The sequence below is a fragment of the Uranotaenia lowii genome, chromosome 3 (assembly GCF_029784155.1).
Source record: "Uranotaenia lowii strain MFRU-FL chromosome 3, ASM2978415v1, whole genome shotgun sequence".
In the NCBI taxonomy this organism is placed as follows: domain Eukaryota; kingdom Metazoa; phylum Arthropoda; class Insecta; order Diptera; family Culicidae; genus Uranotaenia; species Uranotaenia lowii.
In genome coordinates, this window is record NC_073693.1 from 880,255 (window position 1) to 897,190 (window position 16,936).

Sequence of the window (16,936 nt, forward strand, 5' to 3'; positions counted from 1 at the left end):
TTAATTGATTATTTCAAGATTTACTTCGGAATTTATACCTTTTTGCTAATTTTTTTTATAATCTATCCTATTATGTGACAAATTTTCATATATGCCGATTTTCTTATTGTTCCCTAGAAAGGCACCGTGACGTCAATCAGCCGTGATTTATTGGTCTACCTGAAAGCGCTCGAAGTTTAAAATTTTTTACCTTCAAAAATCACCAAAGGAGGGACTAAAGAGAATCATAAAAATCGAAATTTTTAATTCTGATGCCAAATGACTTAGAAATGCATGAACCGTTTACACTTGGTGTTATATCGAAAAAAATTTTTTGGTCAAAATTCCACTTTCTGGAACTTTCCGAAAAACGGCTGGTACTTCAAAACATCGAATGAAAGTCGATTTTTGCCAAAACATTTTTTTTAAGATAATACCAGATCTTAACGTTTCATGCATTTCTAAGTGATTTGGCATCAAAACTAAAATTTCGATTTTACCGATTCTCTTTGGTGATTTTTGAGGGTAAAAAATCCTAAACTTTGAGCGCTTTGGATCACCCAGTCACCCCTACATCAAGTCCGCCTGAGCTAAATTCTTGCACAGGACAGTTTTTTGGGCCAATCTACAAAATGTATACGGTCGGTTCTCAAAATTCGATGATGAAATTTTCCCATACTTCCACTGCCACCCTAATGTACATATTTCTTCAGTGGGTATTTATCTAGAAACATCTGGTAGAAACATTCTGGTTCTCTCATTTCTATTAATAAGTGTACACGAAGAAAAAGTAAATGTAAATATTTCTGTTATTCACAGAGACTTTTTTTTTATTTTTTATTCAAAATTTCCCGCAGACCCTAACTGCACTTTTTTTCAAAATGGTTCACAAAAATCTCTTCTTAACTTAATTCAATGTCATGTCCACATCTTAAAATAGATTTGAGGGTAAATCTTTCGACAACCTCACGACAATCCTCTTCATGAAGAGAATTTCCACCTATCTAGCAATGGTAGCACTTTGACACATAGGACAATTAATCGTTTCCGGCGAATGCCATCTAAGAATATGTAGTTGTTCACCATTTCCATCGCGGAGCTCTCATTTCAATTTCGGCTTCTGGCGAAAGTGCTTGTTTAGATTGGCCATTATGGCTTTCCGTTGAAATTCGACCTCCCTTCGGCAGAAGCGCCCGAACAGGAACGGACACTGGTACTGGACCGTCTCCTGGCAGTAGGTGTCCTGTTCGTTGAGGTAGGAAATCTTGAACTCGCCCATGGAGTTGACTAAAAATAAAGAAAATCGCGTTGTTAGATGTTTGTTGTTATTGTTATTTTGGGCAAACAATATTCTCTCACAGCAAGCAAATCCCAGCATGAAGCAGGTCCTGTGGGTGGAAGCAACCGAATACTGGCCACCCTCGGCATCCGGAAGCTTTCGCACCGAGAAGTGACCCACGTTGGCGTTCTTGGTGTAGGGCCAGTGCGAGAGGCGCTCTGTGTATTCCACCGAGTACTTCCAGTGGTCCATGTTGCCGTGGTCAGCGATGATGTTGAAGTCTAAACTGGAATTGCGAAAAAAAACAATCAACTTATTAGCTACGTTGGTTTTCTATTATCGGAGAAAATGAATTGGAATATGATATGAATGAGGATATATTTTTGACCCTACTCTTTGAAATAGTGAAGCTCTTTGTTATACAAAAATTAGACTGAACTTCACAAAAAATGATAAATAAAAATATTTAAAAATTTCTTCGAAGTAGGTACTTTTGGTGCTCAGTTTATAAACCATTTACAGAGAATAAATAGGAAAATCATTAAAAATAGTGTGCTGGAAAAATCACAGATCTTTTAATGAATAAAAATTTTAATTTATTATTTAAAATCTAAGGAAAGGATCTTCAAAAATAATTTAACCAGAATGACAAAAATGACTGAAAAGATAGCGAAATAGCAAAAAAGATAATATTGAGGAAAATAATTTAAGTAACAGAAATGACAAAAATTTCAAAACGGATATAATGACAAAAAAGATCAAAATGGCGGAAACAACGAAAACGAAAAAAATGGACAAAATTAACAAAAATGACAAACGTGACAAAAATAACCGAAACGAAAAAAAATTACATTAACGATCAGAACTACAAAAATGACATACAGTTAAAAAATGGCGAAAGTAAGGAAAATTGCAAAAATTACAAAAATAACAATTAAGAAGAAAATAACAAAAATGACAGAAGTGGCAAAAATGAGGAAAATTACAAAACTGACAAAAAGACAAAAATAACATTTATGAATAAACATTACAAAAATGGCAAAAATTACAAAAAATTACCGAAACGAAAACAATGATGTAAACGACCAAAACGACGAGAATTAAAAAAAAACGGCGGAAACGAGAAAAATTACAAAAGTGGCAAAAACGACAAAAGTGACAAAATGACAAAAGTGATAAAAGTAACAAAAATAACCGAAACGAAAAAAAAGAATTCAACGATCAAAACAACAAAAATGACAAAAATGGCGAAAATGAGGAAAATTAAAAAAACGACAAAAAAAACAATTATGAAAAAATACAATAATAAAAAAATGGCAAAAATTACAAAAATGACGAAAAAGATTAAAATAAAAACAAAAATGATAAAATGACAAAAATAACAAAAAGACAAAAATAAAAATTATGAAAAATTTAGAAAAATGGCAGAAATGTCAAAAGTGACAAAAATAACCGTAACGAAAAAAAAAAATAGATATTAAAGACCAAACCACAAAATTATCAAAAAATTACCAAAATGAGAAAAATGACAAAAGTGACAAATTGATAAAAGTGACAAAAACGACCGAAACAAAAAAAAAATTTAACGACGAACACGAAAAAAAATTACAAAAAAATATAAAAAAGACGGAAATGTTAAAAATGAAAAACAATGACAATAATGACAATCGGATCAAAAATAAAAACAATGACAGTATTGATAAAAATTACAAAACGACAAAAAAGCAAGAATTAAAAAATGACAAAAACAACAAAAATGAGAAAAATTAAAATTTTGCAAGTTTAGTCTATCGCCAATTTTTTCAACTGCGATGAGCTTTTAGACACAAGCAGCCCTCACGGACATAATTTGGACTTATAATAAAATAATGTTTTAAGGAAATGAATACTTATCTGAATAATTTTTCTTCATCATGAACTTTCCGATTTGTTTTTCGATTTTCTTTTAAAGAATTTTTAGACAATCGCAGCAATCGGTCTAAACAGCAATAGTCATCGCTTTACAAGCCAGTTTGCGGGATCAATATTGCAGAATAAAATGTAATAGTAAACGACGCTTTTATCGTAATTTTCTCGGAAAACACTTTAATGTGGTGCTTCTAATCGCAATGAAGGCCAAGCATCTGGGCTCAAGTTGAAAAACTGCAACATGATTCTTCATTTTTCCCTTTATAAAAACACAATATTTGCAAACACTTTTCCACTTGGATCACTCGAAATTCTGAATGATTTTTACCATTAAGTCGCTTAAATATCACTTGAAATTTCCAAACAACGTGTTGACCACTTTTCTATCACAACAGAAACAAATTATTCTCCAAACCGAAACAAGACCGTCTATTTTAAAATAAAATTTATCACTAATCATGAAAAGTACAAATTTTTAAATTGAAATGAAATATTTTGGTTTAGGAATTGCTTAAATAGCTTAAAAAAAACGCGCGACGCCTACTTTGTTTCGAAATGAAAAAAAAAAAAACATTAAATTAACGATCAAAACTACAAATATGACAAAAATGGCGAAAATGAGGAAAATCAAATTACAAAAATGATAAAAAGACGATTACCGACCCTGTTCGTTTATGGCAACATGCCCGAACATTTTGTGTTGCCAAAATCGAACGGTTTTTTTCTCTAATTTTTACAAAACATCTATTTTTATTATCATTAACGTAAGTTTTAATCAATATCCGACCATTTTTAGTCATTTTATGGATTATTTTTTATCATGTTTTTGATGAATTTTGTATTATTCTTCTTTTTCCTCTTTTTCCTTCTTTTTTTTTATAAGGGCATCTGTATTCGTGGTCTATTCTTGGGTCTAATTTATACAAGAATTGAACCCAAAAAAACTAGATCCGATCCAATGAAAAAAACTGGCAACTGCACTCGTGTTCCATTAACTGTCAAACGGTTTAGAACTGCGTCAAATTGGATCCAAATCTTATCAGTTTTGGATCAATCCTTATACAAGCTCTAAAAAAAGTTGAGTTGAAACTGGTATAATGGATCACCAATGCGGTTGCTCGGGTTGGAATTTGGGTCTAAACCGGCTGTTTGGACGACGGATACAGGTGCTCTAATGTTTGTTTTTTTTGTAATATTTGCTGTTTTTGTCATTCTTCAACATTTTTTAGTTGTTTTTTGTCATTTTTAGTCTTTTGATATTTGTTAGTTGTTATTTATTTTTTGAATTTTTCATTTTTTTGTAACTTTTGAGTACTTAATAAATTTTGTAAAAAACTTTGGTTTTTGTTTTTGTATTTTATCATCATTTCGGAACGTAAAAACTTATCTATGGTGTTTTTCTATAATATATTGGTCCGTAATGTTGTTTCTAAAAATCGTGCAAAAAAAACATGTTCCAAAATCGGATGTTGCCAAAAACGAATGGGGTCTGTATAACAATTACGAAAAAAATTACAATAATAAGAAAAATTACAAAAATGATAAAAAAGACAAAAATAACAATCATGAAAAAACGTTAACAAAATAACAAAAATGATAAAAATGACCGAAGCGAAAAAAAAAATTACTCTTACGACCAAAACGACATAAATTACAGAAATGGCGAAAATGAGGAAAATGGCATAAAGCCAAAATTACTATTATGAAAATAAATTACAACAATGGCAAAAATGACAAAGAATGACAAAAACGACAAAAATGGCGAAAATGAGGAAAATTACAAAAATAACAAAAATTGCAAAACTGATTAATGTTGAGAAATCATTTCACTCGGGAACTATCGGTTAGATGCAAGTCGAGTGAATTGCACACAATATCAATTTGACATTCTACAAACAACAACACAGCCACGTGTGGAGACTTCATCTGTCAGCTGTCATCTTTCAAACGGACAACTTGCATGGAAGATTGTACGAGATTGGATACAATGTGTGATACAATATTGAACGGAATCTAGTGGACAACTGGATTAAATGTTCATGGTTCTTCAAATCTGAAATAGGCACACCGAGAAGAAAGTGCATAAAATAAATATAAACATCACTAATGTAACAGATCTACACACAACCAAAAAAATCTGGAAAATTACATCACATATGATGTAAATAAAAAGAAGCATCATATATGACGGAATTTTCGGTGCAAGTTAAATATACACACCTGTAAAATTATGCGACGTGTAATTTTAAAGTGATGTAAATTTTAAAGCCACTGAATTTTGAAAAAATATCCCATTGGAGTTTGTTTTAGTTACTTTTTATTGATCCATATTCAATGGATTTTGTTGACCTTTATAACAAAAACAATCTTTTAATAATGAAATTCTCATTGTTTTATTTATCGACAACAATTTTTTTGTCTTACACAAAAAATATTTTAAAAGTCACTCTCACATTCTTCCGAAGTACCGGATCTAAGTAGAGTAGCGTGGGGCCGCTTCCAGAACCGCTTCCGCTGCCGCTGCTTTTCGGAGATATCCGGAACCAACGATATCGACGGACTTAGAAGCTAACCGCTTCACCAAATTACTTTGGTTCACGACTTGACTGAACACTTTGTTTACATTTGTGTATTCCTGTATTTATTTTTACAGACATTATCGCGTTCAGTGTAATGTAACATTAAATTAACTCCATGTCTTTATGACATTCCGTGTTGAGTAATTTTCAGAAATTTCAAATTCAGTGCTGTTAAGAATTTTGTGTAAAATAAAAAATTGGAGATTTACTTCATATATGATGTAACGAAAAAGAGGCATCAAAAGACGTGTAAAATTGTAAAACATGTAAAATAATAAGTCGTGTAATATTTAATTCACATTGAAAATTCCGTCATAAGTGATGCTTCTTTTTATTTACATCATATGTGATGTAAATTTACATCAAAGAATCGCGTTCTGTGTCAAGTAATATTCGTGTCATTAGAATTCCGTGCTTTCAAGGATTCAATTTCTTTTCGGTCTGTTAATTTACATTAATAAACCGCGTTCTACGTCATGTAATATTAAAGGTTTTCAATTTCAGTGTTGTTAAGGATTCAGATTTTTTTGCTGTGTAGTTATAAGTTATACTCTGTGTTCGTCTCAAATAAAGTTACCTTAAACCTTAAACCTTAAACCTTAAACAAGAGTTTGATATCGCGTTTTTATTTCGATCGACTCTGAAAGCTCTACAGGTTATGGGCCCAGTGGGTAACTGGGATATAATAACCTGTACACATTAACAGGTTATGGGCCCAGTGGTTAATTGGGATGTCATAACCTATCCATCTTAACAATTAAAAGACATGAACGACAAAAACGACCAAAACTGCAAAAAAGGCGAAAATGAAGAAAAATGACAAAAGTGATAAAAGTGACAAAAACGACTGAAACAAAAAAATGACTTTAAAGACCAAAACCACAAAAATGACAATCAAGACAAAATTTTAAAAATGGAAAAAAATTGATATGAGTGACGAAAACGAGAAAAAGGCAAGAATTAAAAAATGATTTAATTGAATGATTAATGGCATTTCGGTGAACTATACATTCTAATAGGAAGAATATCAAATGAAAGTAATGAAAATTATAGACGGATAGATTAGATTAGAGAGCATGAAAGGTATTGAAAATGAGCCAAGAGCGTGATTTGAGAAAACTTCTTTTTCTCAAATCACGCTCTTGGCTCATTTTCATCACCTTTCATGCTTTCTAATGCCATTAATCATTCAATTAAATCATAAAAATCAGCGGTGATAATCTGTTAACACAGAAATAAAAAATGAAATATTGGGCCGGCCGAATATTCGGTACATCTCTAGTCGGAACAGCCTATAGTAATTTTTTTACATTTTGTACATTTTTATTTTTTGTTGCTCTACTTTTTCAAAATGTTTGTTAGTTATTTAATTTTAGTTGTTTTACTAATTTTTGATATTTTTGTGATTTTTTTTTCATTTTTGTCATTTTTTTCATTGTCATTACTGTTTTTTTGTGTGTCAGTTTTCATTTTCACAATGTGCCATTTAAGTTTTTTAAGTTGTGAAGTTGTGTTATTTTTGCCATTCTACTAATGAAGTGTTTTTGTTATTTTTGTCGGTTCAAGTAAACAATCCTTCTGCCAATTTTGATAATTTTCTTCTCTCTCTCTCTCTAATATTATGGAAAAGAGGGCAGACCTATCGTTCCGTTAATCCTTTTGACAATAATAATATTTTTTGTTATTAGTCTTTTTTGTCATTTTTTTCAAAATTTGCAACAAAACACACAATACATAGTCTTAAAAATCTAACTGGAACTATCTTCACAGAGAACCGACGTACAAGCTAGCCCACGAAACTTGTGTAAAATTTTCAACGATCGTCAACGATAGGCCAAACACACCAGAGAGAACTGTCAAAACCAAACTGGGTCTTTGGTTTGGTCAGGCCGTATGAACTTTTTGGTATGTTTTAAAAAAATCGCTGTTTAAGTTTCGTAACATTTTCGTCCGGTTGCATAATGGAAAAATATCTTAACAGAAAATCGCTATTTCCTTCAAGCTAGAAGTGCTAAATTTTAGACAATGGTATGCAAAAGTGATACTTGAAAGTAACCCGCTTTGAAATGTCTAGAATCAGTTCTCATGTGTAAGAGTGATCGTCAATAATGTTTCTAATTGACTGGGTATAGCCGATCCATCCTCTGACGATAACCGTTCAAGAAATGCAAAGGAATGAAAAAAGTTTATCACCGGTTATCACCACTTATTGACTTTTTTCGGTGAGTGAAACAACTTTTTTTTTATTTCTAAATTAACTTAATGAAATAAGTAAAAACCTTATAAAATAAAGGAAGTGAAATTCTGTCCAGTCAAAAGTAACTCTTATTGCATTTATCTAGCAATAAATTGAACCCGTATATTTTAGAGCGGCATTATTTTAAATATTGCTGACTTCATATACGTTACACCTTTTCGAAAATTGTGCACTTGAAAATTTGATTTGTAACTTGAACGGCGCAATAGATGGCACTGTTTCAGGTCAATTTTCAACGTATATTTTCGATGCCAGCATTTGAAATTTTACACTTTTTTGAAGATTGTTTGTTCGAGCTTGTACGTCTCTTCTCTGTGGTATCTTCCCCAAACAATGAATAAACAATGAACAGGACTGAGTCACCCTACAATTGTTATTTAACTTCAAAATAATTTTTTAATTATACTGTTTCTAAACACCAACATTTAAAGAAAAAACTATCCATTTTTGAAGAAAATCGCCACGGAAAATCATTCTCGAAAAGGCAGTGATTAGTTTTTCAACAAAAATATCCACACTTGAGCAATTTTATCCTTCTCTATTTCTGCCACATTGTTGCCTGCCATTCATAAGAAGTGTTGATATCGAAACATGCTCTCTCTGTAGCTACATATGTAGCTGTAAAAAAGTGGCCACAACTAGTCTTATCAAATTTCATTCCGGTCGCGCTGCTGCCTTTCCGAATTACAGCTTTTGTAGTATGCAAATATGTGGGTAATAACTCAACGCGTGCAAGCGAAGCGATCGCATCGAACAATATTTTCCTAATGAGCAATAACAAAAGGCAGCAAAAGTCAAACTACACATGGATCAGAACATTTGTATATGCAAACATAAATTTCTATAAATCAATCCTTCCTTCTACTACCTATAGTTACTCTTTGCCTTTACTCACATGGTCGGGTTGAGGGTTTTCATCTTGCTGAAATCGGCCACGTACTCCCAGACGGCTTCCGGTTTGGTCCGGTGGATGATCGTATCGAGCTGATACTGGCTGTAGAACGAGGACAGGAACCACCAGTAGATGGCGAAGGCGAGGACGGCCACCGTGGTCTGGCGCTGACGTTTGGTCCATCGGAATGGCTGGATGTGCATCGTATGTACGGTCGGTTTAGTCCTTGGCTCTGCGAATTTGAATATCAAAACTAAATGCTTATCGGGATCGGGGGTTGAATAAAATGAATCAGGAATACCGAGAATGTTTGCGCGTACAACAGACAGGCGTAAACCGGCTGAGCTTTCAATGTAAACTAAAAGTGTTCGAGAGAGCGTGAAATCTCTGGCGTCGTCGGTAGCGTCTGGCTAAGGGCGTCGTCCTACCTACTGGTGGTTGCTTGACTAAGCGAGCATCTTTATTCCGGCTGGTTTATGTTTATTCAGTAATTCCATAAACTGGACCAGCCGACGAATGCTGAGAAAACGAATTCGAGTAGAAAAAGATTCTGTGAGAGAGGAGAAAATTTAAGCCGGACGAACATGTGTTTTGTTTTGAAATTCTGCCTTGTTCTTGGAAATTGACTTCATTGGGTAGGCCCAGGAGAAGAACAGTCTAGCGGAATTACAAATTCTAAAATTAAACTTTTTGAAAATTTAAAGTCTAAAGATTTAAGCCTAGGTTGTTTAAATTTGAATATCATTATTATTATTATTATTCTTATTAATTCATCGAACATTAAAGTTTAAATGAATAGTAAAAACACGGTCAAACTGAATTAAAAACTCTGGATTGGCGTATACGACGAACAAAACGACTAGTAGGCTCTCCAAACTGGTATAGTTGTTCAGTATCCCGGAACAAATGCATCATTGCACTTAGTGGCTCGTTGAAGCCGTATGAAGTTCGGTGAATTTGAATTGCGAGTAACGAATTAGATCGTAGATTCCTCGATGGGGCACTGAAGTTTATCAAACTCAGCAGCTTAGGCGATTGCACTTCTCCATTAATTATTTTGGCGATGAATGCGGCCTGTTGAGTCTTTCGGCGGCATCCAAGAGTATCAAGACCCAAGAGCTGACATCGGTCTGGATAAGCAGGAAGATCTTCGGGATGGCGCCAGGGCAGATGTCTCAAGGCGAATCTGATAAACCGCTTCTGAACACGCTCTATTCGCAGAATCCAACTTAACTGGTAAGGAGCCCAGACAATAAAAGCATGTTCAATCACTGACCTGACGAGGGCACAGTACAGATACTTCAAGCATAGAGGATCTGTGAAATCACGTGCCACTTTGGTGATGAATCCGAGTTGACGATTAGCTTTGTTGATGACTGAAGAGCGTTGACTATTGAATGTGAGTTGCGAATCAAGTATTACTCCAAGGTCATTTACCTCTGAAACCCGGTTCAAATCTGGTTGCCGATGTTATAATCATAAAGAAGTGGCGTTTTACCTCGATGGTTTGTTTAGTTTGTTTAGTTCACACCAATCTCCGAAACGATGCAACAGCGCTTGAAGGTGAACGCAATCAGCAGTAGTTTCAACGGGAACAAATATTTTTAAATCATCAGCGTATCCAGTTTGGTTCCGTCGTCTAAGCTGAGAATTAGATCATTAAAGAATAGTACAAACAATAGAGGTCCCAAGTTACTTCCTTGAGGAACGCCAGATTGATTCGTGAAGGGAAAAGATATGCTATTGCCATATGTATACCGCGTCAACTTGATTTTTTCTTCTTCAACTGGTTCAAACAAAAAGATGTGTATTCCAAAAGATTCGAAGAAACTGATCTGCCTGGCATGAACCCGTGCTGTTCAATGGCTATATACTGCGATGAGGCGCGTAAAAGGGCATCACTTACAATAATTTCAAATAATTCAAATTTGAATATCAATGTTATGTTAAGAACATCAGAGTATCAAAATAAAAATTAGAAATTTATAAACCTTAAATCTTACATCAGAATTCTGGAGTTCAGAATCAAAATAGTTTTTAATGATAATTTTTGAGCTGAACTTGACAAAGTTAAAACACGAGTTATGAAATAGAAATTTAAAAAAAATTAGTCATATATAAATCTCGCCTGAGCCTTCATTATGTCGTATGAAACAAAATGTAAACAAACAGTTTTATTACGAAAAAAAAAAAACAAAAAACTGGCATAAACTAGTCGCAACTTCTTTCCATTTGGAATATTTGTTGCCTGGACAACATAGTCTATATGTGAAATACAAATGTTAAAGTTGTTTTGATAACTTTTGCAGGAGTTTTCTATGAATTATTGAGATGTTTCATACGCCGTAATGAAAGCTCAAGCGAGATATTTTAAATATTTAAGTTACAGTCCCTGTGGACATATTTCTGAAAAAATAATTTGAAACAAAAATCAAAAGCTTGACAAACCTAACATGGAAAGTCGCATCAAGCCGTGCTCGAGAACGGTCGCATTTTCTGTCGGTCTCGTTTTGGTCTTGTAGTAATGTGTTTTCTAGAAAAATTATAATTTTGTTGGCTGATCGGGGGTTTTAGGTGTTGTGTTGAAGTGATGTATGTGGCTGTGGCAGAAGTATACCTCGCACCTAGATCAGAAGCAACTTTGGTCATGCGCCGCTGGGTGGATAAAAGGCAACATCTCTGAGGAATACGAAAAAAAAACCCGGTGAGAATATTCCATGATGACATTTCTCAATTTAACTCTCTCTCTTTTCATTAACTTTTTCTGTACATTTTGTGTTACAACCAAAATTATTGCACAAGTCAAAAGTGTCTCCGATCATATCCTTATACCCAAACTCCAAACCAAAATTACTTTGCTAGGATGCAGAGGTGACCTCGGTCCTTAACCCTCATCCGCATTAGGGTGTCATTTTGACACCATTGCAAGTTTGAAGGCTTGTAACTTTTTTCAGAAGCTTCAAAATACAAAAATTTCTTCGGGGACCCTACATGAATTCAAAAGTTCTTTAATATTGCATCTTTACTTTTTTTATGGACGAACCCTGGAAGCCTGGACAAAAAAACTCCCTTTTCCGACTTTTGGTGTCAATTTGACACCACAAAAGTAAAATCTATTTAAGTCGTCTGAATTATTATGAACTTCATATAAAACTTATATCAATAGAAACCTTGTAATGTCAGTAAAATATGTTTAGAACATTATATACAGCTAAAGTTACAAATTTTCTCGTTATTCAGTATGAAAGAAAAAAAATCTGAAAAAACATGCCTCACGAAAACTGCTGTAGTTCATATGTTACACGTCCAAAAAAATATTTGCCTTATGCATATGAAAGCTGAAGTTAATGCCTACATCATGAACACAAGAAATATTCTTTTAAATTTTTTTTAATGAAATGGTCACAAAAAGTTCAAAAAAGTGGTCTAAAAAACCTACTTTTCATTCGATTGCTAGTAAATACTGTTTGAGCGATGGTAGAGTTTTGAAAAAAATATGACTACAAAATGTATTAAAATTCCAACATTTTGCTGTCTTTGGATTTTTGATGCAACAAAAATTGAATTTACTGGAATTTTTCAAAGTTCACTACTTTGCGCGATTTTTTTACAAATTGAAATTTCATCTGTTTTTGTGGTCCACCGTCAGGTTGTACCCAGATTATCAGTGCTTTTACTTTGTTTGGACCAACCAAGAGTATATTCATTGGAAAGCACATTTAATCTTCATTCTAGTGAGGTGCTGCAATTCACGCTGTGAGATTTCACAAAAATATGAAAATTATAAACGTAAAATCATTCCTGAATTTCTAGAACTACAAGCACCTCGGCCAGCAAAACGTGTTTGTTTGCTCTTCGAGTAGGTACGGTGGGTGGTGATTCGGGCAGAGAGCGAAGCCGACAAACGAAACAATGATGCGTGTCGTACATTTCTTGGTTGAAAATATTCTATTGAGAGTAGTTTGCATTTGCTAGTCACGACACGCATCATTATTTCGTCTTTCGGCTGTGCTCTCTGCCCGAATCACCACCCACCGTACCTACTCGGAGAGCAAACAAACACGTTTTGCTGGATGCGGTGCTTATAGTTCTAGAAATTCAGGAATGATTTTACGTTTATAATTTTCATATTTTTGTGAAATCTCACAGCGTGATTTGTTGCACCTCACTAGAATGAAGATTAAATGTGCTTTCCAATGAATATACTCTTGGTTGGTCCAATCAAAGTAAAAGCACTGATAATCCGGGTACAACCTGACGGTGGACCACAAAAACAGATGAAATTTCAATTTGTAAAAAAATCGCGCAAAGTAGTGAACTTTGAAAAATTCCAGTAAATTCAATTTTTGTTGCATCAAAAATCTAAAGACAGCAAAATGTTGGAATTTTAATACATTTTGTAGTCATATTTTTTTCAAAACTCTACCATTGCTCAAACAGTATTTACTAGCAATCGAATGAAAAGTAGGTTTTTTAGACCACTTTTTTGAACTTTTTGTGACCATTTCATTAAAAAAAATTTAAAAAAATATTTCTTGTGTTCATAATGTAGGCATTAACTTCAGCTTTCATATGCATAAGGCAAATATTTTTTTGGACGTGTAACATATGAACTACAGCAGTTTTCGTGAGGCATGTTTTTTCGGATTTTTTTTTCTTTCATGCTGAATAACGAGAAAACTAGTAACTTTAGCTATATATAATGTTCTAAACATATTTCACTGACATTACAAGGTTTCTTTTGATGTAAGTTTTGTTTAAATCGGTTTAACACGCCAAAAGTTATAACGATTTGAGCTTGTGGTGTCAAATTGACACCACAAGTGCTGATTAGGGTAATGAAATCTAATGCGGATGAGGGTTAAACACGAAATCATTCTTTCATCCCTTTCTCTTTCTTCCAATCTATTTTTGACTGCTAGGACGTGGCCGGCGCCGTTATTGATGTTTAAAGAGAGATCATCTGTTTTGGGCAATGTGAGTGTGCTGCCAGTCCCAGGCACCATTCATTTGACCTTTGGACAAAATTGGTGGCTTCGGTTATTCTACTGAGCCACCCCTGCGATCGTGAGATTTGAAATGCATAGCTTGTAATGATCATTTCCTTAAAAGAATTTATTCTTAACCGGGCAAGGTTTTGAAAAGAGGGTGAAAAATACATGCATTATTAATTAAGTTTTATCGATAAAGCATTTCAGGTTCAACGATTTAAGGTGGATGTGAGCAGTCAATCAAGCTAAGCTAAAATCAAAAACTTGCCAAACCTCCTGTGTTCCTACTTATTTTTTGTTATTCTAATATAATGTTGATAATCACCGGAAAAACTATAAAACAGAGCCAACGCTTGTCCACGGATCGGGGGACGGGGTCCAAAATCTCATTTTTCTGTCCACCTCATATATACGGCCTCTACATGAGTACCTTTTTTCAAAAGGTTAAAAAAACAACAAAAATCCTCAACTCTTGATAAATTATAATTTTGTTATTTTGGAAAAGGCTTCGCGGGATACAAAAAGACTGTGGCGGGCCCTAGTTTTTCCACCTATGATGTAACGTTAACTGGGATATCTTCGATCATTTTTTCTTATATTCCTTTCTAAATATTTTGGAAAGGTTCCTTTCTCATAACACTTGAAGTTTTTAAAACAGTTTTGCAAGAAGAAAAAACATGATTGTTGATTGTAGAATTTTAATTTTCTTTGAGTACGGGGGAATTTTCTTTGTTTTTATTTCTGGAAAAATATAGTAACTCGTCGTCTTTTACAGTTTCTGACAGCTAAGGCCCCCCAAAAAGAGGTCGTTCCCATGTTGGATGTCATTTTAACTACTAGTTTCCAAGATGAGCCTTCGTATCAAGTATCAGCTTCCTGGATCACATGGTGGCTAAGCTTTTCGATGACTTATGAGATGTGTGCCCGCCCAAGCAACGAAAAGTCTCGTTAAACAGATCAATCACAACTTAATCAGCTTTAGTTATGAGTATGAGCTGAAGTTTGTTTTATTGAGCCCAAAATTTAAGTTCTTGATACGTCTTTGAAAACAGGCATAAACTTGTTCAAGTCCAACAAGCTGCCCTTATGGAAATGGCTAATCTGTATTCTGAATGTGATTTGTCCTTATCTAAGGTTATAGCATATCGGCAAATTGAAATTCTAATTAGAGAGCAATTAAGACAGAATTTGTACGATTTATTTTACCTTCAAAAATATATTTCCAATTAAAATGGGATGAAAAAGAGACAGTTCAACATGATTTCAGTTTAATTTTTTTCATAATCGTGGCATCTAGTGACTCTTATTTTTTTTGTAACCCTGTTTTTTTTTAATGATAAAGAATTTAACGTAGACCATTTCTCCAGAACATTTCAAAACTTTAAAACCAATAACTTTCTTGTTTAATATTTCTAAAAATAGGATGGAAAATATAGCAGTGTTGCTTAAGTCTTTTCACTAAAATACTGTGTTTAGGACGTTATAACTAAAAAATCGCTACTCCCACCGCTTTTCCGTTTTCGGCGAAGTTGTAGCCAGAGATTTTCCCTGTAAGCTCCATATATTGAAATTTCATTTGCATCGCGTGAGAACAAAAAATTCAAGAAAATCAAAATATGTGAGTTTTTCTGAACGATTTTTAGCGTTTTTCTATACAGAATTTCAAATCAAAACCCGGATAACTAAATCTCATTTTGAAAATCTGCAAAAATTGTGTCGTTCGTTTTTGACAAAAAAGAAATTTTTTTGAATGTTTTCTAGTGAGTTTACTAGAGAAATCAACTAGATTTCAATTGAAATACTCTCTATTAGTTTTCGACTCACTGTTCTCTTTACCATCGTTTTTAATAGATGTTTAAATACGCTCTTCTTCCAAACTGATTCTTCAACTTACTAGGTTCCAAATTTGTATTCAATTTAAATTTCATTAATTTTCGGAAATCTAATCGAGGAAGCAAAACAGCATCAAAAAATTTTTCGTTTTTATTTACAATTAGTTTTATTAAGGCATTCAACTCATAAAGTTTACATCAAAAATTTGTTAAGAATATTTTTTTTACTATCATCAGACAAACTGTGACGAATTTGATATTTGTTTCGGCCTAATTGATTTAAAATTATCATATTTGAACTCATCAAATTGCCTGCTTTTACATATAATAAACCTCAATGACAAAGACAAATCATTGCTTGCTTCAAACATCAAATAGTAAATAAAAAATCTAACATAGTTGAACCATTGAAACCTTTAAATTCGATCAATCAGATTGGATTTTAAAAGTTCAATCAAAAATCTTTGACATGAAACGGCTAAATGTTTTGATTTTCAAATGAAAAATGAGATTAAGCACGCACCTTGAAACGCTCTATCAGATGAATTAAAACCTCATAAAAACAGCCAGCCTATCTTTTCATGTTTACTTTATGCCTATCTTTGAAGCTCATTCTTGTTTACTATGAAAATAAAACAGTTCCTAAGGTAGCTATAGTAACGCACTTCGGGAGATTATCATACAAGCAAGCGGGAAACATATTTTTAAAATGTTTTAAACAATTTAACTGTCAGTTCTTTTTGTTTCGATCGTAAGATCATGAGTTATCATAAAAAGGGGGGAAATTATTTATGTATTTGAGCGGAACTCGGTCCCTTATCCTTTCAGTGACTGTTCTTTAATTTTTTAAACACTTCTAGTCAGCTTTAATTAGTATAAAACACGTTTGAATATATATACATAGGTAGCCCATAAGGGTTCCTAGTTTCAAAATAGCGTGACTTGAAAAGCCATGCAATCTACTCGTTTTATACTTACCTCTCATTAGAGGGTTGGTCCAAAAAATTAACAATGGTGCAATTCTGAAAGTCGACGAGAATCTTGACTGGGACCAAGTGAAGATGCTGGCTCCGGATCGACAACAGTGGAGGTCTTTTACCACGTCTCTATACACCGGAGGATCGGCGCGGGAACATTAAGTAAGTAAGTAAGTGCAATTCTGAAAAAGCACCGAATTTCTAGATCGAATCTGAAATCTTCAGAACTTGTTAGGCTTTCC

At 33.6% G+C, this 16,936-nt stretch overlaps 1 protein-coding gene across 1 annotated transcript; it reads right to left on the reverse strand.

Moving 5' to 3' along the window:
• Positions 1-836: 836 nt before the first annotated feature.
• On the reverse strand, positions 837-9,355 carry LOC129757310 (uncharacterized). The gene is made up of 4 exons (XM_055754489.1): positions 9,196-9,355; positions 8,898-9,126; positions 1,339-1,544; positions 837-1,266 (listed from the first exon to the last, which is right to left on the reverse strand). Exons 2-4 carry the CDS (start codon positions 9,095-9,097, stop codon positions 1,082-1,084), a joined length of 591 nt encoding a protein of 196 aa, XP_055610464.1. The 5' UTR covers positions 9,098-9,126; positions 9,196-9,355; the 3' UTR covers positions 837-1,081.
• Positions 9,356-16,936: the final 7,581 nt, after the last annotated feature.

Bases quoted from the DNA above. Each gene is read 5' to 3' on its own strand.
- LOC129757310 (XM_055754489.1), bottom strand. From the start codon at position 9,097: ATGCACATCCAGCCATTCCGATGGACCAAACGTCAGCGCCAGACCACG. The intron at 1,545-8,897 runs GTGAGTAAAGGC...TCGCAATTCCAG, and splicing joins AAAACCCTCAACCCGACCAT to TTTAGACTTCAACATCATCG. The intron at 1,267-1,338 runs GTGAGAGAATAT...CTTTATTTTTAG, and splicing joins CATGCTGGGATTTGCTTGCT to TCAACTCCATGGGCGAGTTC.